Here is a 21,875-nt window from a genome sequence, read left to right as displayed (position 1 = left end):
GATATTAGTTGCCCTCTTTTTTATTGTTGTAATATTGAAAACAAAGCTAAAAAGTATTTGCAGTAACCATTTTTTTTCTTTTATTTTTTAAAGGCTCCTCAAATCTTTTAAATAAAACCTTAAGCTCATTGAGAAGTTATTTTTGACCTGGACATCAAAAATAGGTAACAAATATATTTATCTTAAAAAGATAAAAGAAAGAATCATCTAATTATAAATGATGCATATTTTATATTTTTAATATTTCTTGACAATGTGCATAAATTTATTGATACAACAAATTGTATCGTATTGCTATATTATGCTTTTTCTAAGCCTACTCGCATTTTTTAAGAACTAAATAGACTCATAATACAATAGATCTACGTGTATATTGAGTACACTCATTTCAATTTTATTACTTCTTATTTTTCAAGTGATAAAAAGTTGCAGATTTGAACTGAAACGCAACATTAACACATGCAAACATTACTGTATTATTAGCACACAAGATGCAAGACACAATATATTTATTCTCAAAATAAAGCAAAGTGAAATCTTTGAATACTATTTATCATCAAAATCAATTGAGCATTCCTCGTTGCATAGATTTTGTTGCAGCAATGGTGATCTAACTTCAACAATAATCTCATCTCTTTCTCCCGAATTCAAATCTTCATCATCTTCACTATGAATTTGCGTCTTACAACAACAACATGCACTCGATGTGTTTGTTGCATGCAAACCATTATCAGAAATTTTGTCTCTGTTATTTTTATTATCCAATTTCTTGGTACCCAAGAGAAGCATGCTATTGAATGTTACAACAAGGCAAGTTCCTACATCTGCAACCACTGCCACCCACAATGAAGCATGTCCTATGAAAGCAAGACCAAATATTGCAGCCTTTGTAATTATGGAGATCGCAATGTTCATGTATATTTTTTCTAGTGACTTTCGCCCTAGTTTCACTGCTTGACCAATTTTTCTGATGTCATTAGACATGAGAGCTATGTCAGATGTTTCCATGGCTACAGCAGAACCTACCACGCCCATAGCTATGCCCACATCTGCTGCAGCCAAAGCTGGTGCATCGTTAATCCCATCTCCCACCATAGCAGTAATGCCCTTCTCTTTCAGTTCTTCAATTATCTTTACCTTGTCTTCTGGGTATAGGTGTGAATAAACTGTAATCTCGCCCACCTGAACAGAAAAAAATGGAATGGTGAGATAAATTCAGGTTAAATATGTGGAAACAGATTTTTGCAATCTATATAATTATATATTTTATATTTTTGAATTTGATTGTGTAAAAATTTGAATATTAATTTTTAAGGTCTCATTACATGAATCATTATCACAATAAGAAAGAGCTCGAAAAGATGTAAAAATCAAGAAGCAATTTCTTGAGCTCTCCCTAATTCTGATGATGACTCATGTAATATGACCATACATGAATGCTAGAATTCGATAAACAATCAAATCCAGAAACATAGAATAAACAAAATGAATCTGTTGTAATCTTAAAATCTAATTTAATTTTCATGTTTTGAAATGCTGGTACCTCTTTCTGAATGATTTCAGCTGCAGCAGCAGTATCCCCAGTGAGCATAGACAATTGGATTCCTAGGTTCTGCCAGTATTGAAGGAAGTTTTTAGTTCTTAGTGAAGCACAAAATTAAATCAATATGAAATTGAGGTTATCTTTCTTTATTTTATTTAAATATGATTTGGTTTAATGGTGAAATAGTCAATAATAGTTTTATATCATGTTCATATAAAAAGTAGAGAGAATTTGTCTTATTTTTATTGATCAAAATTGACCATTGCACTCCATGAATGTCTTATAATATGTTGCCTGCAAACCAATTAAAAAAAGGTGGTTGAAAGTATCTTGAAGTATTCAACTTAAATATTAGGTCTTAAAATATGTGCTAAATGTAAATCAATTTAAAATAGATAGTATTTATTTAAAAATTATTTAGTTTAATGGTGAAATGGTCAATAATAATTTTATATCACATTCATGTAAAAAAATTCAAAATAATTATTTAGTTTAATGGTGATATGGATGAATGCCTTATATTATGTTGATTGCAAACCAATTCAAAAGAGTATTTGAAGTAATCTTGAACCCTCAACTTAAATATTAGATTTTATAATATGTGATAAATGTAAATAAATTCAAAACAGATAATATCTATTTAATATTAGAATATTTATTTAATGATTTTATTTTTTTTACTTGAAGATTAAAATTATTTATCAAATTTATAAAAAATAGCAATAATATATTAAATTATAATTTCCACATACTTTTTCAAAATTTATGTAAATTACACTGGGTAGGTAACATTGTAATATGTTATTACAAATTGACTCTGGAATATGATTGATAATTAAACCTAATCATTATAAAAAGGAATAGAACATGGTATATGACATCACGAGGATTTGCGATGAATGAAGTTTTGATGTTGTGTTTGACTTTTCTGTCTGAGTTTTAATTAAAATATTGATAAATTTTATGTTAGTATAAATTTTGATGACCCTACTTGGAGAAATAGAGATGCTTATTGGCTCCTGATACTTGACTTAGTTATTTTAAAATGTTTATCGATTCAATTTATGCATCAAAGTTCAAGTTCAGACAAAAGTTGTTGGAGATTCTCAGCAACTTGGGGCAGGGAATTCTGCTGGATTTACTAATCATATAAATTAATGTTTTATATCTTTTAAATTGATCTCTACTTGGGTGAGCTTTTTCTTAAAATTCAGCTGTTTCAATGGCAAAGGTAATTTTTCCTTATATTAAAATAAAAAGATTATTATCCTGAGGTGATGAAGTTAAATGATAATTTATTTTTTTTAAATAAGCAGTAATGATTTTATTTTTGAATTCTTTTTAATAGTATCTTTAATAGTTGGTATAATTTTTTCAAAGTCTAGGAAGTACTGTGTAATTACTTTTGATTTTGACTTGGTATGTCTTCTGAATGTTTCAGCCACACATAGTGTGATCCATTATTAAGAGGAGGAAAGAGTGATGGAGGTGTGGTGTTAAATGGTAAACTTTTCTTCTTAAAACAAGTAATAGTGAATTTACTTTGAATTTTTCAGTAACCTGAGTTAATAGTTGATATGAGTCTATTAAATAATGTACAATTTTCTATTGTTATTTGACTGTATATCTTTTGTTATCACAATTTCAAATCATACTCAATGATCTCATCGAAAAGGTCCTCTTGGCAAAAACTGATTGGAAATATTTATAAAAAGAACTTACACAATCAAAAGCCAAAGCAATTATGCACAGCATCTATTGAACAAGGTTAATTGAAATCAATGGAATGCCCTATGAAGAAAATAAATACCTTGAGATCGTTTACAGCTTCAGCTGCCTCAACGCGGACTTTGTCAGCAACACTAAAGATTATTACAAGTCTCTCATTTACACCCATATATCCCACAGTTGGTCCTTGGGTATCCCATGAATTTGATATATCTGCAGTGACCCAGAATTGTAAATGGTACTTATCCCTTCAGATTTGGTAAAATGCAGCACAGTAAATGAGATATAAGTTGGTAAACAATACCTTGGACCCATTTTAGTCGGTTGGATAATCGAGCATTACCAATATGAATCCTATGTTCATCAATAATACCGAAGATTCCTTCTCCTTCGAGAGACTGAAATTCTGTGACAGCTGCTGATGGTTCAATTTTTTGTTCACGACAATAGGCTACAACAGCAGCTGACATTGGATGGCTTGATTTGGATTCAAGACTTGACATCCTGAACAGAAACTCCATGTCAAATCAAAACTAACAAAGAATTTAACTTTTTTCTATTGTTGTCATAGCCAAGAAATTTGAAGGATTTTGATGAATCCTTATAACTGCTTATTCTTAAAGATCAAATAGGATGAGTATTTATTAGCTCTTTGGTGTTTGAGTAGAAGACCGATAACTTACCAGTGAAGTATCTTATGCCTGTCTATGCTGTCATCTAGGACGTGCATGTCTACCACTCTGAATTCTCCTTGTGTTAAAGTTCCAGTTTTATCAAAAGCTATTGCTTCTAGCCTTCCCAAGGATTCTAGATAGTTTCCACCTTTAATTAGGAGGCCCATTCGGGCAGCTTGTGCCAAACCACAAGCTGTGGCAACTGGAGTTGATATGACCAATGCACAGGGACAAGCAGTCACCAGGAGCACCAAAGATAAGTACAGCCAGTGGTGTTCATTTTGGCCATGAACGAGTGCTGCCAGTGATATTCCTGCAGCCATCAACACCACAGCTGCGGCCCATTTGGATTTTGAACCACCCTAATTGCAATTAGACTCTCTTTTATGATTTTTTTTGGAAATGAAAGCATAAGCAGTACTGATTATAACACCAGAATGGTATACCTGGTGTATAGTACTTTGCAAAATGTTGTACGAATTGATCTGTACGAGACCTTTGGTTCTGCGCCTCTTCCACAAGTTTTATCATTCTTGACACTGCAGATTCTGATGCTAATGCCACAGTTTTTACGCTCAGATAACCTAATAATTGCAGCATTGGATGAAAGTCAGGGAGAGGCGTCATTAATGAATTGAGTACATTATCTAATATCTTGTTTCGACTCTCTTCTTTTGATGAAGATTATTGAATGTGATTTAAGATGATGATTCGACAATAGATTATTTGAATGTGATTTAAGATGATAATTCAAAAACAACTATGGATTATTGAATGTGATTTAAGATGATGATTCGAAAATGACAATTAATTTATGAAACAATCTTTGAATACTTCAAGAACTATGAAAACCCATGCCAACTATTACTCTACTCCATTTTAGGGCCATTTTCAGCCGGACCACAGGATGGGTATGCTGTATTTGAAGCTTTTGGAGAAAACTGGATGGCACTCTTTAATTACTTATCAAAATGACAAAACACAAATAAATGTGAAAATTGCAGGTTTTGGTTTATTTAGCCTGTACCCTTATTTGGGGTGACCCACAAAGCTTGAGTCACACATAATTCGTTGTCCAAAAACTATTCATTGAACTGGTAAAATGAAGAATGAAATACCTGTAAGATTCGTGGTACCGGCCCAGACAATTGCCCCAGATTCTTTCTCCACAGGCAGGGATTCCCCTGTTAAACTGCTTTCATCTACCGAGCTCTTCCCTGAGATGACAGTCCCATCTATGGGTATAATCTCTCCTTCCTTCACAGCGATCAAAGTGTTTATCTCCACATCCTTAACAGAGACTTTCTGACCACTTTCTTCAATAACGGCTGTTTGGGGAACCAGGTTCATAACAGCTCCTATGGCTGCTCGCGCCTACCATTGACAATTGAATCATATGTAAAACCAATTCAATTTCACATAATCTTGATAATGCTTCAAAATCCTTTCTCACCTTATCACTAGATCTAGATTCTAGCCACTCCGCCAGGCTGAACATGAAAACAATAGATCCCGCTTCTGAGAATTCTCCCAAACCGATGGAGCCGGCCACTGTTACAAAGAATTTGAGGATAAACTTCCAGCCATGTTTCAAATTAATGAGACTACCCAAATACCCTAAAATGGAAATATACTGACCTGAAATAATCACAAGCACATTGATATCCAATACAAAACTCCGGAGAGCTGCAACGCTTTTCAGTGCTATGGGTGGAAGGCCGACAGCCACGGCTCCTAAAGCCGCCAAATTTAAAGGACTGTAGAAATACTTGAAGAAAGATATTCCAAGCAAAACACCAGAAGCCACTGTGTAGGGGCTGGGCCATTTTCTACTGCTTTTTATTTGCCCAGATACTTGAATGCTTGCATCTAGCCTTTCCTGGTTCAAAGACTTAGCTGTTCACAGCACCATGGAAACTATTAATCATGATGGGTTTCACAACATATCTAATATGACCACAGATTTATGTTTTCCTTCCTACCCACCTATCTGTGCTGAAGATATAAAAAATGGGTCGTGTAGAACTGTTACTGTTTTTAAAGAAAGATTTACGGACACCCGTTCTATTCCCTCCAGAGGATTCAGAAGTTTTTCGATCAGAGACACCTCAGCAGGGCAACATAAGCCTAATACGTCGAAAGTAGTCTTCTGCAGATTAGGGTAATCTCCTCCATCCTTCATCCTTAAGAGAACGGACGGAGAAGAGAATATATGGTATTATAAACAAGGGCTATTATATATTTTCTGTGTTTGCACATACCCAGATTAGATATTCTGAAATTCTTTTCAAATCTCGCACTTGATGCAAAGATTCTGGGCAGACCACTTGAGATTATCTTGTTCCAGGCAGATGAAGATCTAATTTTAAACTACACAAAGAGAAATATATACAGTTGTTAGGCCGATAGAATTGCAAATTTTACCATCGCTGAATCCATTACCGGCCGTTTACGTCATCCATTTTGATGCGAATTATTGGTAGTTGATATGCCCTTCTATACGATTAAATATTATAACTAGAGTCAAGTGCACGAATATATTCAGAAGCGACCTCTATTTATTTATTTTTGTCGTTTACCTAAACTAACTCCGAAGGTCACAATTGTAATGTTTGAATATGACAAAAAAAAACACTATAATCTGTTTCTAGTTTTATGCCCATTAGGGTGCAATATGAAATGACAGGATTAGATCCCTGTCATGGTTCACATGATGTGAGTAGCATATTTTTCAAGGGTTTACATATTTTTTTTTATTTTTTAATTACAGCTCATTTGGAGTCATTCAACTTCACTAGTAGATCAATGGTCCATTGACGAGTTCACATAATTTTACTTCAATACCTTTTATTTTTTAAGGGTTTAGTTTCATGTGTATATATGTACCGATCAAATGTATTTATCTATAGAAAAATAAATTTCATATATATATATATGAAAAAAAAAATTCATGTATCTCAAATTATCCTCTTATCTACAAGATATAATGTACTTAACTAATTATTTATCGCAATCACTTACCTACACATGTCAATAAATAATTTTGCAAATAATATGAATCCAAAGATTTATTTATTACTACATAGTTCATTACAATATCAAACCTTTAAGTAAATTTATTATGAAACATTTCTTTCAAATCATATAACAATTATGTTCTTCATAAGAACACAACATTTCAGCTTACACTAAGTTAAGAGGATTGTTATTTGGTTATCAAACGACATCAAACTAATCATGATAAAGCATTCTGACATACTATGCATTAAAGTAGTTCAAATATTTGACATGGAGTTACCTTCATTTTATGAGCAACATTTATTAAATATAAAAATACAATTACAAAATTTGTTTACTAGTACTATGTAGACCTAACATGAATTCTAGACCATTAGGACAAAGGAATTACTAAGATTATGTGATAGAAGAAATGTTCATGAAAGAGAATCCTAAGTCAATTGGAAATCTTGTATGTACCAAAAAAATTATTCTTATTTTATATTTTTTCTTTTTATTACAATATATCTTAGTTTATATTTTGAGTTGGTCTTTCTTTAGTTTCATATATGATTCCAAAATATCAATATGTTGTTATAAAAACATGAAAGTATATTCTTACACCATTCTTACCTTGCATTCTCATGGAGGGGCCGAACATACCATATACACCTTGAGCCTAAATAATTTGAGTTGCATGGTAATAGTCTATTCATGTTTTCAAATCACAAATTGTTAAGAGCTTAATCATATATACATATACATATACATATACATACATACACACACACACACACACATAGTCAGTCCAGCAATTAGTTAGTTTCCATAAGTATTCTCCAACTATTTTACATTTTATTTCAAGGGGAAACAAATTTCTTCACATTGTGTTTAAATTTAAAGTTTAAATATTTTGGAAGATGGATTCATGCCCTACAAAAATAGGTTGAATGAAAAATGGACAACTAAATTCTTTCACTATTGCCACATGTTTGGATTCTAGAATATATATACAAGTTTCCCTAGCCTAATCAAAATCTATATTAAAAGTAAAATAAAAGGAAAATGCATGTCACCTAATATTAAGTGGGATATCAACAAAATATGCTAAAGTTTTTTGTTGGATTTTGATCTATATTGAGAGGAAAAACTAAAATTATGGTATTCTCACCTCACATATTCATAGAGGATACAAATACACCATCTACATCCTATTAAGCATTTAAGTATTGTATCCAAATTAACAACAAATAATAATTCCACAATCTAATGGGGTTTTATTTTTCATAACTCTTTGTAGGATTCTACATAATGGAAGGTTGTTCAAGGGCCCCTGGATGCTCCCCAAGTCATAAGTATTATTGTTGATGTACATGCCTCTAGAGTTATTTTTGACATGTAATAATTTAATTCTATTTTTGATGCCCACATTTCAAGTTCTATTTTTGAAGTAAATATTACATTTTTTTCTTTGTTGGGTTGAGATATCCATCATGGATTCAAAAAGATTTTAGATCTAGTTTTTTTAGGAATGAAGGAAGAAAAGTTTTGATACTTTAGATGACTAATGAAGGTATTGTTGTAAACTTGGTTTTTTTATGGATGAAGCTAGATATCTATCATAGATAATAATATGGTTGGAAAATTTTCTCCCTTTACGATAATTATTGATTTAGGTCAAAAATAGGTTGATAGTGGTCTGGAAAATAAAAGGAAGTGTTTCATTTAGTGCTATGGTAGATAGATTTTGTTTTTAAGATTTGCTAATGAAGAGGACTTTATTAAAGTTCTAACATGAGGGTCAAGGTCATTTACATAAATGCCACAAAAATAAACTTCAATTTGTAATTGAAAACTTAGATTTGACCCTACAGTTGATTTGCTTGTGGTAGGTCCTGTAACATTGGTTTGGTTTCCTAAGTATTTGTTGAAATTATAGAACCCTAAAATATTTTAGACTATTTATAGCTCTTTTAGAAAAAAAATTATCTACTAATAAAGTTACCTTGAAGAAATATAGGCATGTTATTTCCAAGTTTTATGTTAGTTTAAAAATGAACAGAGTCTTCCCTATACAAATAACCCTCTAGTTAAATCTTAGCAATTGGTTAAGTTAGTCAATTATTTAATGACAATGCTATTAGTCTTATCAAAAATAAAATAAGTATGGTCACTTCATTAATAATGAAAGAAGAAAATAAGAAGTCTATTGCCTAAGAGTATGTTAGGGTTTCAATTGAAAAGGTTCAAATTATGGAGAGAGGGATGGTAGTACACTACATGATATGTCTCCCGAAGGGGGGAAACTTTTGGAAGAAATATAAGTCTTAGAAGAAGGAGAAACTATTGAGGAATAAAAAAATATGGAAGTTAACACTCATGAGGTTTACAAAGGGGATTCAACAAAGGGAAAAGTTAGTATTTAGATAAAGTTAATATAATCATCTCTAAAACAAACATCTTAGAATGACAACATCTATTGTCTACAAATAAAAATGATTAAAAATTTGGCTTTGGTACTATGTCTTTGATTTCCTCAAATGGAAATCATTTAGATTCAATTACCAATGATTCTTTTTTTCCTTGAAATAGACTCTTGTTTGGAAAGGGAGAAATAACACCATAGGAAAAAACCAAGATGTGGGTATAGAGTCTAAACAAGGACCTCCTACTTAGAGATAATTTTGTTCTCAAGAAAAACAAAGAGGTAGAATTGGGAAGGAAAAAAATAATGAAAAATATTTTAGGGTCTAGGAAATATAACAAATGGTTTGAAAAATATTTTAGGGTCTAGGAAATATAACAAATGGTTTTGTCTTTTTTTCATTATAGAGATGGTTGGCCCAGTTAAGTATAATTAGATTGGTATAGATACATTATTTTATGTTAGTAGTGTGTTTTTATATCTTTATGAATATTTTATCTTGGAAAATTGGAGGGCTCAATAATCCCCATAAATAACACCTTTTGAAGTGTTGTATCATATTTCACAATAATATTGGTATTCTTCTTATTTATGAGGTCAAGATGATACATTCTACCTTTTCTTAAATAGCTTATAAAATATGATCTATCACTAAATACTATATTAGCCTCATGACAAGTGCTTTAGGAAGGATAGTGACTATGCAAAATCTTGTCTTCCACTCTAAGAGGAGAATTTTTTTTTAGATATATATTGATTATTTCTTTTACTAATTTAATATCTAATAAAAATAAGAAGTTTATTAATGTCTATGCTCCTAATAAAAAAAAATCTAGAAAATAGTTGTGAGATAATTAAACTGAATTTTATCTGTAGATAGCAAGATTATAATTGGATGATTGGGGGTGATTTTTATTCTCTTGAACCATTTCTTTCTTAAAATTTGGAAGGTATTGGTGACTATTCAAATAAATTATGATGTACCATATACTAAATTCCTATCATCTACTAGTCTCATTGATGTTAAGTTGCATGATACCTCTTTCACTTGGCTCAATAATAGAATGGGGAACAATCTTATTCAAGTTAAAATAGATATTTTTCTCGTATATAATACTTGGTATATACTAGGTAATATTGCACTCATTAATCTCCCTAGGATTAGATCTTATCATAATCCTCTTATTTAGTAGCAGATAATCAAATTTGAAAAGGGCTTTACCCTTTTAGATACAAAATTATGTGGACATCTCATCTTGATTTTAGGAAGTTGGTTTTTGATTGGTGGAACAATCCTATTCAAAATTATAAAGGAGGAAAAACAAACAACTATGAAGGGTGCTCAAACCCCTCAAGGACTTAAACTCCAACTCTCCACTTAAAATAAACTTTTAGGGCTTTATGATCTTTAAGTTTGCTCAATGTGAAAGGGAAAGTGTGTTTAGAAAATAAAAACTAATTGATCAAAATGTTTAGTTCATAGAAGCAAAAAGTGCATGTCACATAGACATTTTGGACAACTCCATGAGCTCACGGCCTAGGACACATGCATAGGTTGAGGATGATAGTGTGGCTCACAAGCCTCCTCTAAGGTGATGCAGCCATGATCTGGAGGGTCCTCAAGGAGAACAATCTAGATCATGCAACAAGAGTAACACAACGGAAGCAACAACACCGAATGTATAAAATACAAGATTAGATATCTACAACATCTTAGATTCATCATAAAATAGCTAGCAACATTTGGTATACATACATTCTTACAAGCCTAGAATAGCTTATATTGTAGAATACAATCCATCCGGACCTCCAGAGGAGTTTAAATTACAAATCACGAATATCAATTATCATCTATCTTTCTTATCTACCTAAAGATCAAATACAACCATATATATATCATCTGGAACACATCCAGGTCAGCCACAAAAGATTACATTCTCCAATGACAGGAAAATGAAACATGTAAAATAGGTCAGCCCCAAAATCTAAAGATCTCACCCGCCAAAGACAACAATGAAGTGTGAACCACCAAGGAAGGTCAACCAAGGGCCTAGGAACATCATATGTGGTGCCAATTAGATTTGTAAGAGAAGAAATCTCCAACTAGCTGTTAAGCTCAAAACTGCTCCAAGAACCAAGAAATAGACAATCTTGAAGCAACAACTAGCCTAGAAAAGATCCAAATAAATTGAAAATCTGGAATAAGGAATGAGAACAAGTCTGGAAGCCATGAATCTAATCTGCAACAAAAAATAAACAGCTATCAGAGAATGTCAGAAGAAACATAGAAGTTGTGACACATAATTAAACAAAAACAAAACTAAAACAAATATTGTTTTTTTGGTTGATACAAGATTGCTCATCAAACGGGGATGCTTCTGCATCAGACACCCCAGGTAGAAAAATATGTTCCAAGAGAGGCAACTCACAAAAATTAGAAAGGATTCGAGATATAGACCCCATGCACAATGCTAATCCAAATGTCCTCTTTGTCTATAAATTTCTTCCTCCTTTTCCCTTCCGGTAACTCAACTGAATTCTCCATCTTTTTTTTCCATTTCTTCTCATTTTCTTTGCTTCATATTTGCACACTGTCTCTTACCACCACTCCACCTCTTCTACGAATCTGATCTATTTCTTCCACCCAAACTCTTCTTAACTGCCCACCACAACTCTAACCTTACTACCATCTTGCTAATAGATCCATCCACAAGATCCTTCTTCATATCCATACTGTCATCCGATAACCTCTGCATCCTACTTATTAGCACTGCAGCTCTTCCCGAGACTTAAATTATTTACTTCCTTCTCCTTCTCCTTCAAATAATCCAAAGTAAACTTTTGTCCACCCTTCTCAATAATGATCAGGTTTCTTCTACAATCATAGATAGCTCCTCTATCATACTGTCGAGGTCTACCCAGCAAAACAAGATAAGCACTCAAAGGCAAAAACATCGAACACCAGACTTAATCTTCATAAGGTCCAATATTAAAATTCACCAATCACTACTCTCTCACCTCTACCACATGATCATCTTGCAACCAACTCACCTTGTAAGGATAAGCGTTCTCAAGCCTCCTCAAACCAAGATTTTCTATCATCACCCCTGATACCAAATTTTTAGTATTACCACTATCCACAATAACTTTACAACACTTGCCACCTGATTTGAAAATAGTTCAAAATAGATTCTTCCTTTGAGTAGGTCTGGTTTCTTCTTTTCTCTATTCCATCAAGACTCTTCTAAACATAAGGGATTCTCCCTACTCTAATGCTATCATGCTCTCATTTACAGCTCTAGCATCCGGTTCCGCACATGCCATGAAATTCCTTGTCATTCCTTTATTACCAGTTCCCTGAGAACACTCATAAGATCTATGTCTGGTTTTTCCACACTTGAAACATTTACCCAAGAAATCCCTCCTACTACTGTCATTTCCTTTTCTTTGAATATTCTTCTCTGGTTCTTTACTCCATTTAGATTTTTATTCTTTAGTAGTCTAATTCTCCACACTACCACTCATCTACCCTCTATCTACTGTATATCTCTATTTTCCTCTAGGGTTATTATGTTGTCTTCTTTTCACTTTATCTTCAGCCTTTAAAGTATATTGGTAAGCCTCCTCAACTATAAAAATTCTCAGCATACTCATCTCATCCTGAATATTAAATTGGAGTCCATTTATTTATCTAGCCACCTTCTCTCTGTCCATCTCTCGATGTCTAGATTTGATCATCGCTTTGTAGAAATCCTCAGTATACTCTTTGACACTCATGTCCTTCTGCTTCAGGTTTTGCAACTTTTTGAACAACTCCAACTCATAGTCTCCTTGAATGAATTTAGACTTCAAGAATTTAGACTTCAACCTTGCAACCATCTACCTCCACCAAGTTATTTTCATCTCACCATTCTCCACTCTATCTCTCTGCAATTTTCTCCACCATAAAGAAGCATGCCCTTTCAACTTATTTTGTGCTAACTGAACTCTCTGTGGGTCTTTAACATCTTCAAACTTGAAGTAGTCCTCCAACTCTCCAATCCAATCTATCAAGTCTTCCAGATTCAATGTACCTGAAAAGTTAGAAACCTCAAATTTATGAATTTTACTTACTTGCGCCACCGCTCTAAGAAATATTTATTCTCCCTCATCTACAGGTCCTTCAACCTCCCCTACCTCTAGCTCTTCTCCTACTTCTTCATACACATCCTCTAATTCTGGATTCCTCCCAAACCAGCTAGCGCATTTTGCATCTCATTACTCATCTCATTCCTAAAATCCTCCATCATCTTCTCTACCCTTTTAGGGTTCATCCTTCTTGGCGGAATCTCCTCCTATGATCTGATGCAACTACCTCAACTCGATGATCTAGCTACAAAGTTCCAATTGCCTCTCCATCGGTGATCTATTGAACACACTTACAGCCTACCTCAAATCATCGATCTATTCACCCAAAGTAATGCCTCAAAGTTTGCAACCATCTCTAATACCATCTGATGTAGCCATTATACAAAGGGTCCTCAAGGAGAAAAATCCAGATCATGTTGCAAGAGTAACACAACGAAAGAAACAACACTGAATGTAGAAAATGCAAGATTAGACATCTGCAACATCATAGATTCATCATAAAATAGACTCCATCATCTAGTATACATATAGGCTTACAAGCCTAGAACAACTTATATTGCTAAATACAATCCATCCAGACCTCCAGAGGAATTTAAATTACAAATCATGAATCTCAATTATCATCTATCTTTTCTTATCTACCTAAATATCAAATATAACCATATATATAGCATCTAAATCACATTCGGGTAGGTCACAAAATATTACATTCTCCAATGACAGGAAAATGAAATGTGTAAAATAAGTCAGCCCCAAAATGTGAAGATCTCCTCTATGGAAGATAACAACGAAGTGTGGACCACCAAGGAAGGTCGACACAGGGCCTAGGAACATCGTATGTGGTGCCAATTAGATCCACAAGCCATTAAATTGCTCCGCAAGAGAAGAAATCTCAAACTAGTCGTTAAGCTCAAAACTGCTCTGAGAAGGTCAAGAAATAGACAATCTGGAAGTGGCAACTTGTTGGGTAAAGATCCAACTAAACTAAAAATTCTGGAATAAGGAATGAGAACAAGTCTAGAAGCCATGAATCTAATCCGCAATAAAAAAATAAATAGCTAACTAGAGAATATCAAAAGAAACACAAAAGCTTTGACATAGAACTGAATAGAAATAAAACTAAAACAAATATTATTTTTCTCAGTTGATGCAAGATTTCTCATCGACCAGGGATTCTCCTACATCATAAGGACAAAGTACAAGGGGTTGTAACAAAAAATACACAATAACATGCATGGTGTTCAATGGATGAAGCACAATACAAATACTAAAATGTAAAGTACAAAATAAAAAAGAAATAATGGAAATTCTAGGAGGAAGCAAAGGAATACATATAATAACTCATTAAATGAATCTCAAGCTTAAGCAATGTCCTCCTTTGTTAGAACATGTACATAGAAGACTAATGACATAATATTGGGGGTGGTTGTTTTTAGAGGTTTGCCTCAGTCAAACCCCCACTTTCGTGCTTCCACCTCCATGAACAACTTATAGACACGGTTTTAGACAAATATATAGGTAAAATGCATATAAATTAAATGGGATTATTATGCCTAGAATCAAGAAAATACAAATACAAAACACAAAGTATCACCCTCCTTCAAACCTAGAAGACATTTTATCTTTTTTGGAGTGAAGAGTAGCAATGGTCTTTAAGGTTATGAAGCTTTAACAATGATGGATGGCAAGGTGGTAGAGTATTGTGAGTGAAAATATGCTATAATAGAACATTGGTATGTGATGAGAATGTTAAATAAATCAAGAATAATACAAGAGTGAGCAACAAATATCTTCTCAAATGCTTAAATAAAGTGAAATAGTCAAGTTTGTGATACAATAAATCATTCTTGGTGTTGGTGTAGTTTAATAGGAGAGTTAGACTACCAAATACAATAATTTAATACATTCCAAGTACCAACTAATTCATGGATATTTATGGGACATTAGTACAACACATAGATGCCTCTAGGGTGTGCATGCATCTAGGAACTAACCAAACTTAATGGTCAAGAAGTTAGCCAGGGAAGGTGGCAAAGATGGTAAGTAGGTTAACATAAAAGTCTAAGATTTGCAATTATCTTTATTTTATGACTAAAGGGAAGGCTTATATAATGTAAATTGCATAGGATGCAATTTCCAAAATTACACTTTTTCCTCGCTTTAAGACATATACATTTGTTTGTGAATACTCATTATGTTTCCACTTTTTTTAGATCGAGAAGAAGAGCACATAAAAACAAAGAGAAATAAAAATTCAAGTCAACATGGAACAAATCTTAAATGCCCCCAACGCTTTGCATCATACCTGAATGTTGAAAATTAGTGTACAACCAAAAGAGGAATGATGAAAAAAATAGAAGAAGTATATGAAAAATACTATGCCATGTATACAAGTACCTATGATGTATCATAGGTCCTTCAGGAGAGCACAAATGTATAAAAACAAATATGGAGGAGCACAAAAAAACAAACATGCTCTAATCTAAAGATAGGGAAATGTACTACTATAGTAATCATCCATCCTAAAATCATCATCCTCCCAAACCTGATCATAAGGGGAGGGAATATGAGCTTTAACAGGCATGACAACCAATGTAGTACCACACATTTTGACTACAACAAGACCTAATGATGAGGTTGTCTCAACATTATCATCTAGAAATTCTTGTGACCCAAGAATCAACGATTTTGTGAAGATGGTTGACAAGATCATATTCTCCTCTAGAGAGTCAAACATACACTTCTTCAAAGAAGAAGTAGGTGAATCAACTAAAGGCTATGAAATAAAAGTTGCATTATCAACCTCCTGAAAAGGGTTAGTGACCAACTCTAAAGAAGGTGGAACCTTCTAAGTAACTAGAATAGAAGTCAGAAAAGAAGTCATAGAATCTAAATTATTGCAATGAAACTTAGGAATGGGGATCTATTCAGAATTATTCTTAGGTGGTTGAGATGAAACCTTCACATAAATCATGGTAAATTTTAGGATCCTAGGAAAAATATCATGATGATACAAAGAAGAAATGGGAGGCATGGACAAAACTACACTAGACAAAACCTATATATGAAGTATTTATATTGGTTGCAAGAATGAGGGAATATCAATAAGAGAGGTGATAAGAGGTGTCTCTAAGGAGAGAGAAATGAACACTTTCATCCTCTTAGACAAAGGATCATTGATAACCCTCAAATAAACCGAAAAAAACAAAGAAAGGGATGGAGACAAGAGCATAGATGGCATGAGTAATAGAAAGTAGAACATGAATTGATGGAGTAGGAGTGGAAACCAAAGACTTATCCTTAGTCTTCAATCCAATCTCGAATTCTATGGCCATTGCATGTAAATGATTCTTATGCTTTCAAATAAGCTAGTTATGACATAGATGGGCTCTAGGAGAAGAAACCTAAGAAGACTACATAGCATCTTGCTGTTAGGCCCAATATGGAAAGCTAATGTACTGACAAGGGAGGGGTGAATCAGTACTTCAAATCCCTTTTTCAATATTAACTTTACTGTTATGCATCAAAAATTGTTGTAACATAACATAAAGCTAAAACAAATAAATAACAATCATACATGATTCACTCCATAACACATATATTTTGGTTACACAAAAACTCTTGGTTAGAGAGAAAAAATGTGGTGAGGATGGCACCCACAACTTTACTACTGCAATAATAAAGGTTGCCCGGTTAGAGCTACATGTTTAGCTATTTATGATAGCTTACCCTGTCAGGAGTATCAAGATCATTAGATCTACCTTACTAAAGGATTTTACAACACTTATTCTAAATGTTGCGCCTGGTTAAAGGCTTTACAATTTATAGACTTTGTTAGAGTCTTTTACCCTATTAAAGGTTTCTCTTACAACTCAAATTATTACAATAAAATCTTAAAAAATATCTGCAACTTTACATCTGAAATGTTATAGCAGATTCTATGTGCTCAAAATGAGATTACCTTGCTTATAGCATACCTCGGTAATCCATAAAGTAACTAGGTAAACCCTTTTGTTTACTTTGTTCCTTGACTGTTCTCTGAAATCCTTCTCGGTGACCTCTATGTCTCTGACAGTCACAATACTCAGTGCTTCCTTATCTATCACACATGTCTTGCTTCATATTTTCTTATTGGATCCTTAATTCATGTTGTATAAATAGATCTCTTATGTCGGTGATCTGGTTCATTGCGTCGATCTTACAAACATGATTTATCGAATGAATAACCATATAAAATATTTCATTAGATAGATGACCTCAAGATCATACAAAATCTTTAAGTGCAATTTCCAATGTGATAATGATTCCTTGTTCCTCGATCTTGTAACACGTTTCCCATGTGTGTCTAGGTTCAATGAATCTGGTAACACGTTTCACTCGGTGTGTGTTAACTCGGTATATCATTTTTACTGCTCAGTAGACACATTAGTGATACTCGGTAGACAGCTTGGTGTATACTAGGCTCTATGACTACTTTCTTCTATAACTGACTGCTCTGTGCTTACCGACTGAATATTTTGGTAGTAGTAGCCGACTAGAGTATATAGAATGACTTTGGACATAAAGCTAATGGCAACTTAGCAAGTAGTAACAATCCCCCCTTTTGACATTAGTTGAGATGTTTGACAAAACTTCTTTCAAAGTCATAACTCAAATATCTATATACTTACAAAATTTGACTAATCAGACAATATATACATTTGTCAATAAAATAGTATATTCAGATATACTCCCCTTATCAATATACTATACAAAACTCTAATTATGCATGCTCGGTGATCAATATTATGTATTAACCGCTTGGTTGTTACTGCTTGGTATACCCCCCCTGTATACTACACTCCCCCTTTGATACTTTGATACTATACTCCCCCTTTTTGACAAACATCAAAAATTAGTTACCATTCGATGGAGGCACTGGTCAAAAATGGATTTGTACTTTGTCCTTGCATCGGTAAGAGTGGCAGAGAGGGCATCATTGACACTATCCATGAGTTAATTCTAAGCTGTAATGTCAGCTAACAGTGAAATTAGTCCATCTAAGGTGCTTCCCTCTAGTTGAGTGGATAGGGAGGTAGCCTTGTTGATCTGTTCTTGGACAGAGGACAAGTGTGGAATGAATAAGGTTTGAAGAGTCATTATGTCCATCCTTATTTTGTGCTCTTCATTCCTAAGTTCCAATTGTTGAGCCATGAGCTTTTGTAACTTTGTATAGAAATGCTTAATAGAATTTGACTCAGTAGTCAACTTGTTTGAGAGATCAGTGATCTCTTTCTCAATCACTTCTGTTTTATTTTTGATATCTTTAATGAATAAAGAGAAAGTACAGAGTTTCTGAAATAAATAAAGAATGTGCTTGAGTTGAGGGGACAACTCAGCAATAAATTTGACAAGTTTTACTTTGCCAATAGCAATACCTTTCTGTACCTCTTCAATCATTTTTGCAGTGAGCTCTTTGTCCTTCAATTTGCTCAAATATTCAGATGCGTCTACTCTAGATGTCTCTATTTTAGTTAGGAGTTCATCCAGTTGAATATGGATGGCTGCATCTTTTGTCACTGTAGCTTCAGGTAGCATATCTATTAATAGTGCTTTCACCTTCTGAAGTACTTTGTTTTTCTTTTGAATAGCCATTTGTTTTTCCTGTTCAACTTTGGCTTTGCATAGTTCACCGAATTCAATGAGTGCTTGCCCTTTTAATTTGGATATGTCTACATTTGGCAACACTATTAGTTTTGACAAATCTAATTTGAAACTATGCTTTTTCATTTTCTTTTCTTTAGTTTTCACCGGTTGAACTAACACAATGGCTTGGGAGGCTTGTTGACCCTCGGTAGGTTGCTCGGTAGAGGCAACACTTTTGTCAATTCCTATCGCCTCTGTTGTGTATTTTGGTGCTTCTGTGCTTAGGGTCTCAGTGGCAATAGTTTATGTGCTTGCAGGTGCTTGAGAAGTCTGTTCCATGGTGGCCTGAGAAGTAGCTTCTCCTTTTGTAGACTTGTGACCCTTTGTTCCTTGTTTAGTATCCTAAGGGGCCTCAGTTGAAACAGGTTGAGTGACCAGAGGATAGGGTTGAACTTGTTCCAAAACTGACTCACTGGATACCAGTTTGGCATATGCATTCCCTTCTATCATTTCCTGTTCTTGTGCCTCGGTGTCCATGATATCCTCATCAATTTGTATAGTGTTAGTAGGGTCTTGCTCAGTGATAACAGGATCTTTCTCGGCGACATCAACTATTTCAACTTCAACTTGCTCACCAGCATTCTTGATTCAAAATATTTCCTGCCACTTTTCCTTGGTCGCATTCTCTACATCCGAATAAAGGTCATTCATCAATTTCAAGGCTCTTTGCTTGACTAAGAAGTTTGTGTGGTAGTTTTTCAGATGTTCATTGATCTCATCTACCAACATTTCTGGAAAGAGATGTACCAGACTTCTTTCTCTCATCTATTTCTCTAAGTCCATAGCATACTTCCACCTATTATCAATATGCAAATACAACTCTTTTGGAAGAGAATTAGATACTTCCAATGGGACTAATCAGAATTTTAGAAGTGTACAGATTACGGCTTCTTCAATTTGTCTCTTTTTTGCATTAGATCTAGAGTCATATTTTACATATCTGAATGCTTCAAATTAGCACAAAAATTATCAACACTATGTACATCTTCCTTTTTACTCTTGACAATTTGAAATTTACTTTTGTCTTCAGATTCGGTGTCACTGGACTCTTTAGTCAAAATGAGTCTCCGAGTAGATTTCTTATAAGTTTTTGTTACCTTTGGTGCAGCAACATTCTTTGGCTTCTTACTCGGTGATGTTGCAGATGATCTTATGTTTGGACGCTTTACTGAAGGAGTCGGTGATACCTTTGATGTATCATGTTTCTTCCTTTTCAAAACTTTCCCTTTAGGCAACTCGGTGCTCAATGTAATAGTTGCCTCTTAGGCTTCAGATTCCTCCTCGATGATGACTAGAGTGCCCTTGACAAGTGTGGAGGAAGAACCTTCTCCAAATTTCTCTGTTAATGCCTTGATCATTTTTGTTGCTTTCCTTGTAGCCTTGGGTACTACAATACTCATCTTAACTTTCTCTTTAACTTCTTCATATGTATCGTATCTCAGCTCGGTAGCATGCCTTGGTAATGTAAGAAAAGCATCTATCTATTGTTGTGTGATGTCAAAATCAATCTCATAACCCATAGGTGGCAAAGATTGAGTTCTCAGTTCCACAGCATTATCATAGCAGTAGTCGGTGTCCACTTCAAAGCATATGTCATCCTTGTATTTCTCTACTAACTAGGGTGGAATTCTATACCTGTTATGCATCTTTTCTTGAAACTTGCTAAAGTAATCATCCATAATAGCATTAAAGTTATCACCTAGCCGTTTGATGAAGTCATTGATTTGATGGGTGATTAGTCGATGTAGCTCCCAAACTACATTACCGACTGATGGAAAGAATTTGTCAAAATAGAAAAACATGCATACCAAAAGTGATCCAAACTTCAGTGTGTTAGCCGAGTTGTTCTTCTTTGGCTTCCTTATGGTGTTTAGATTCTCAAACAGGTTTTTCAACAATACTTCGCATAGATCAATTTTTATTCCTTTCTTCACAATTTTATATGCTAAATCGACTGTTGCATAGGGTACACTGTTTTCCCTTGCCGATTGAAAGAAACAATAACCTATTACTCTAATGGCAAACTTCAGCTCTGCATCTATCACATTGTTCAATTTGAGTTCTCTGCAATTAGATTCAACTCTGGTTAAAGTGATCAATTCCTTTTGTGATATCATTTTCTGAGCTCAAGCATGATCAAAAATAGGGTAACCAATGATCAAATAAATGATTTCCTAGGTGATTTTGAATGGTTGCTCCTCTAACCACATGAAATCATCATGAACTCTGCTCAGAACAAATTTAACCCACTGGGGTTTGAAGAATTGCGAGTAGGTTAGGGCTTCGGTCAATCCCTTGATTTTAATGTGTTCATACTTGCTATCCAATTTCCCATTGGTACACAATTCATCATATGTGTCCTTCATCTCAACATGACCTAGTTCCTCAACACAAAATTTAGTGAAGAATCTAACATCCTCAACTAGTAAATCCCTATCCAGAATGAGTGAAAATGTAGTTTTATCATCCGGTTCAGAGGCTACTTTGGGAGTTAGAGAGTATTTTAGTGAGGGCTTTTCAATGTTCTCAACAACAATGGGCTTCTAAATCTTAGGTGCCATTGCAGATTTTGGATAATCACTTAACAAAAGATCCTTAGGGTTTGAAAACTTTTAAACGGCAGATCCTTTCCACTTAACAAATGTAAAACAGATATTCACAACTGATATGATCGGTAAACTAGCTTGACAATGCA

General features: G+C 33.8%; 1 protein-coding gene across 1 annotated transcript; it reads right to left on the bottom strand.

Moving 5' to 3' along the window:
- Nucleotides 1-546: 546 nt before the first annotated feature.
- LOC131039112 (cadmium/zinc-transporting ATPase HMA2) lies at nt 547-6,356 on the bottom strand. Its single transcript, XM_057971765.2, has 10 exons — nt 5,932-6,356; nt 5,584-5,841; nt 5,399-5,496; nt 5,064-5,319; nt 4,392-4,529; nt 3,955-4,279; nt 3,576-3,775; nt 3,354-3,484; nt 1,544-1,612; nt 547-1,182 (listed from the first exon to the last, which is right to left on the bottom strand). Exons 1-10 carry the CDS (start codon nt 6,125-6,127, stop codon nt 547-549), a joined length of 2,307 nt encoding a protein of 768 aa, XP_057827748.2. The 5' UTR covers nt 6,128-6,356.
- Between the last annotated feature and the right edge of the window lie 15,519 nt (nt 6,357-21,875).

This window comes from Cryptomeria japonica, chromosome 10, assembly GCF_030272615.1.
Source record: "Cryptomeria japonica chromosome 10, Sugi_1.0, whole genome shotgun sequence".
Lineage (NCBI taxonomy): Eukaryota > Viridiplantae > Streptophyta > Pinopsida > Cupressales > Cupressaceae > Cryptomeria > Cryptomeria japonica.
This window is presented reverse-complemented; position numbering and strand designations above follow the sequence as displayed.

Coding starts and splice junctions, on each gene's coding strand:
- LOC131039112 (XM_057971765.2), bottom strand. CDS start 6,127: ATGAAGGATGGAGGAGATTACCCTAATCTGCAGAAGACTACTTTCGAC. Junction 5,320..5,398: donor AATCTAGATCTAGTGATAAG/GTGAGAAAGGAT, acceptor TGTCAATGGTAG/GCGCGAGCAGCCATAGGAGC. Junction 3,485..3,575: donor CCGACTAAAATGGGTCCAAG/GTATTGTTTACC, acceptor GGGTCACTGCAG/ATATATCAAATTCATGGGAT.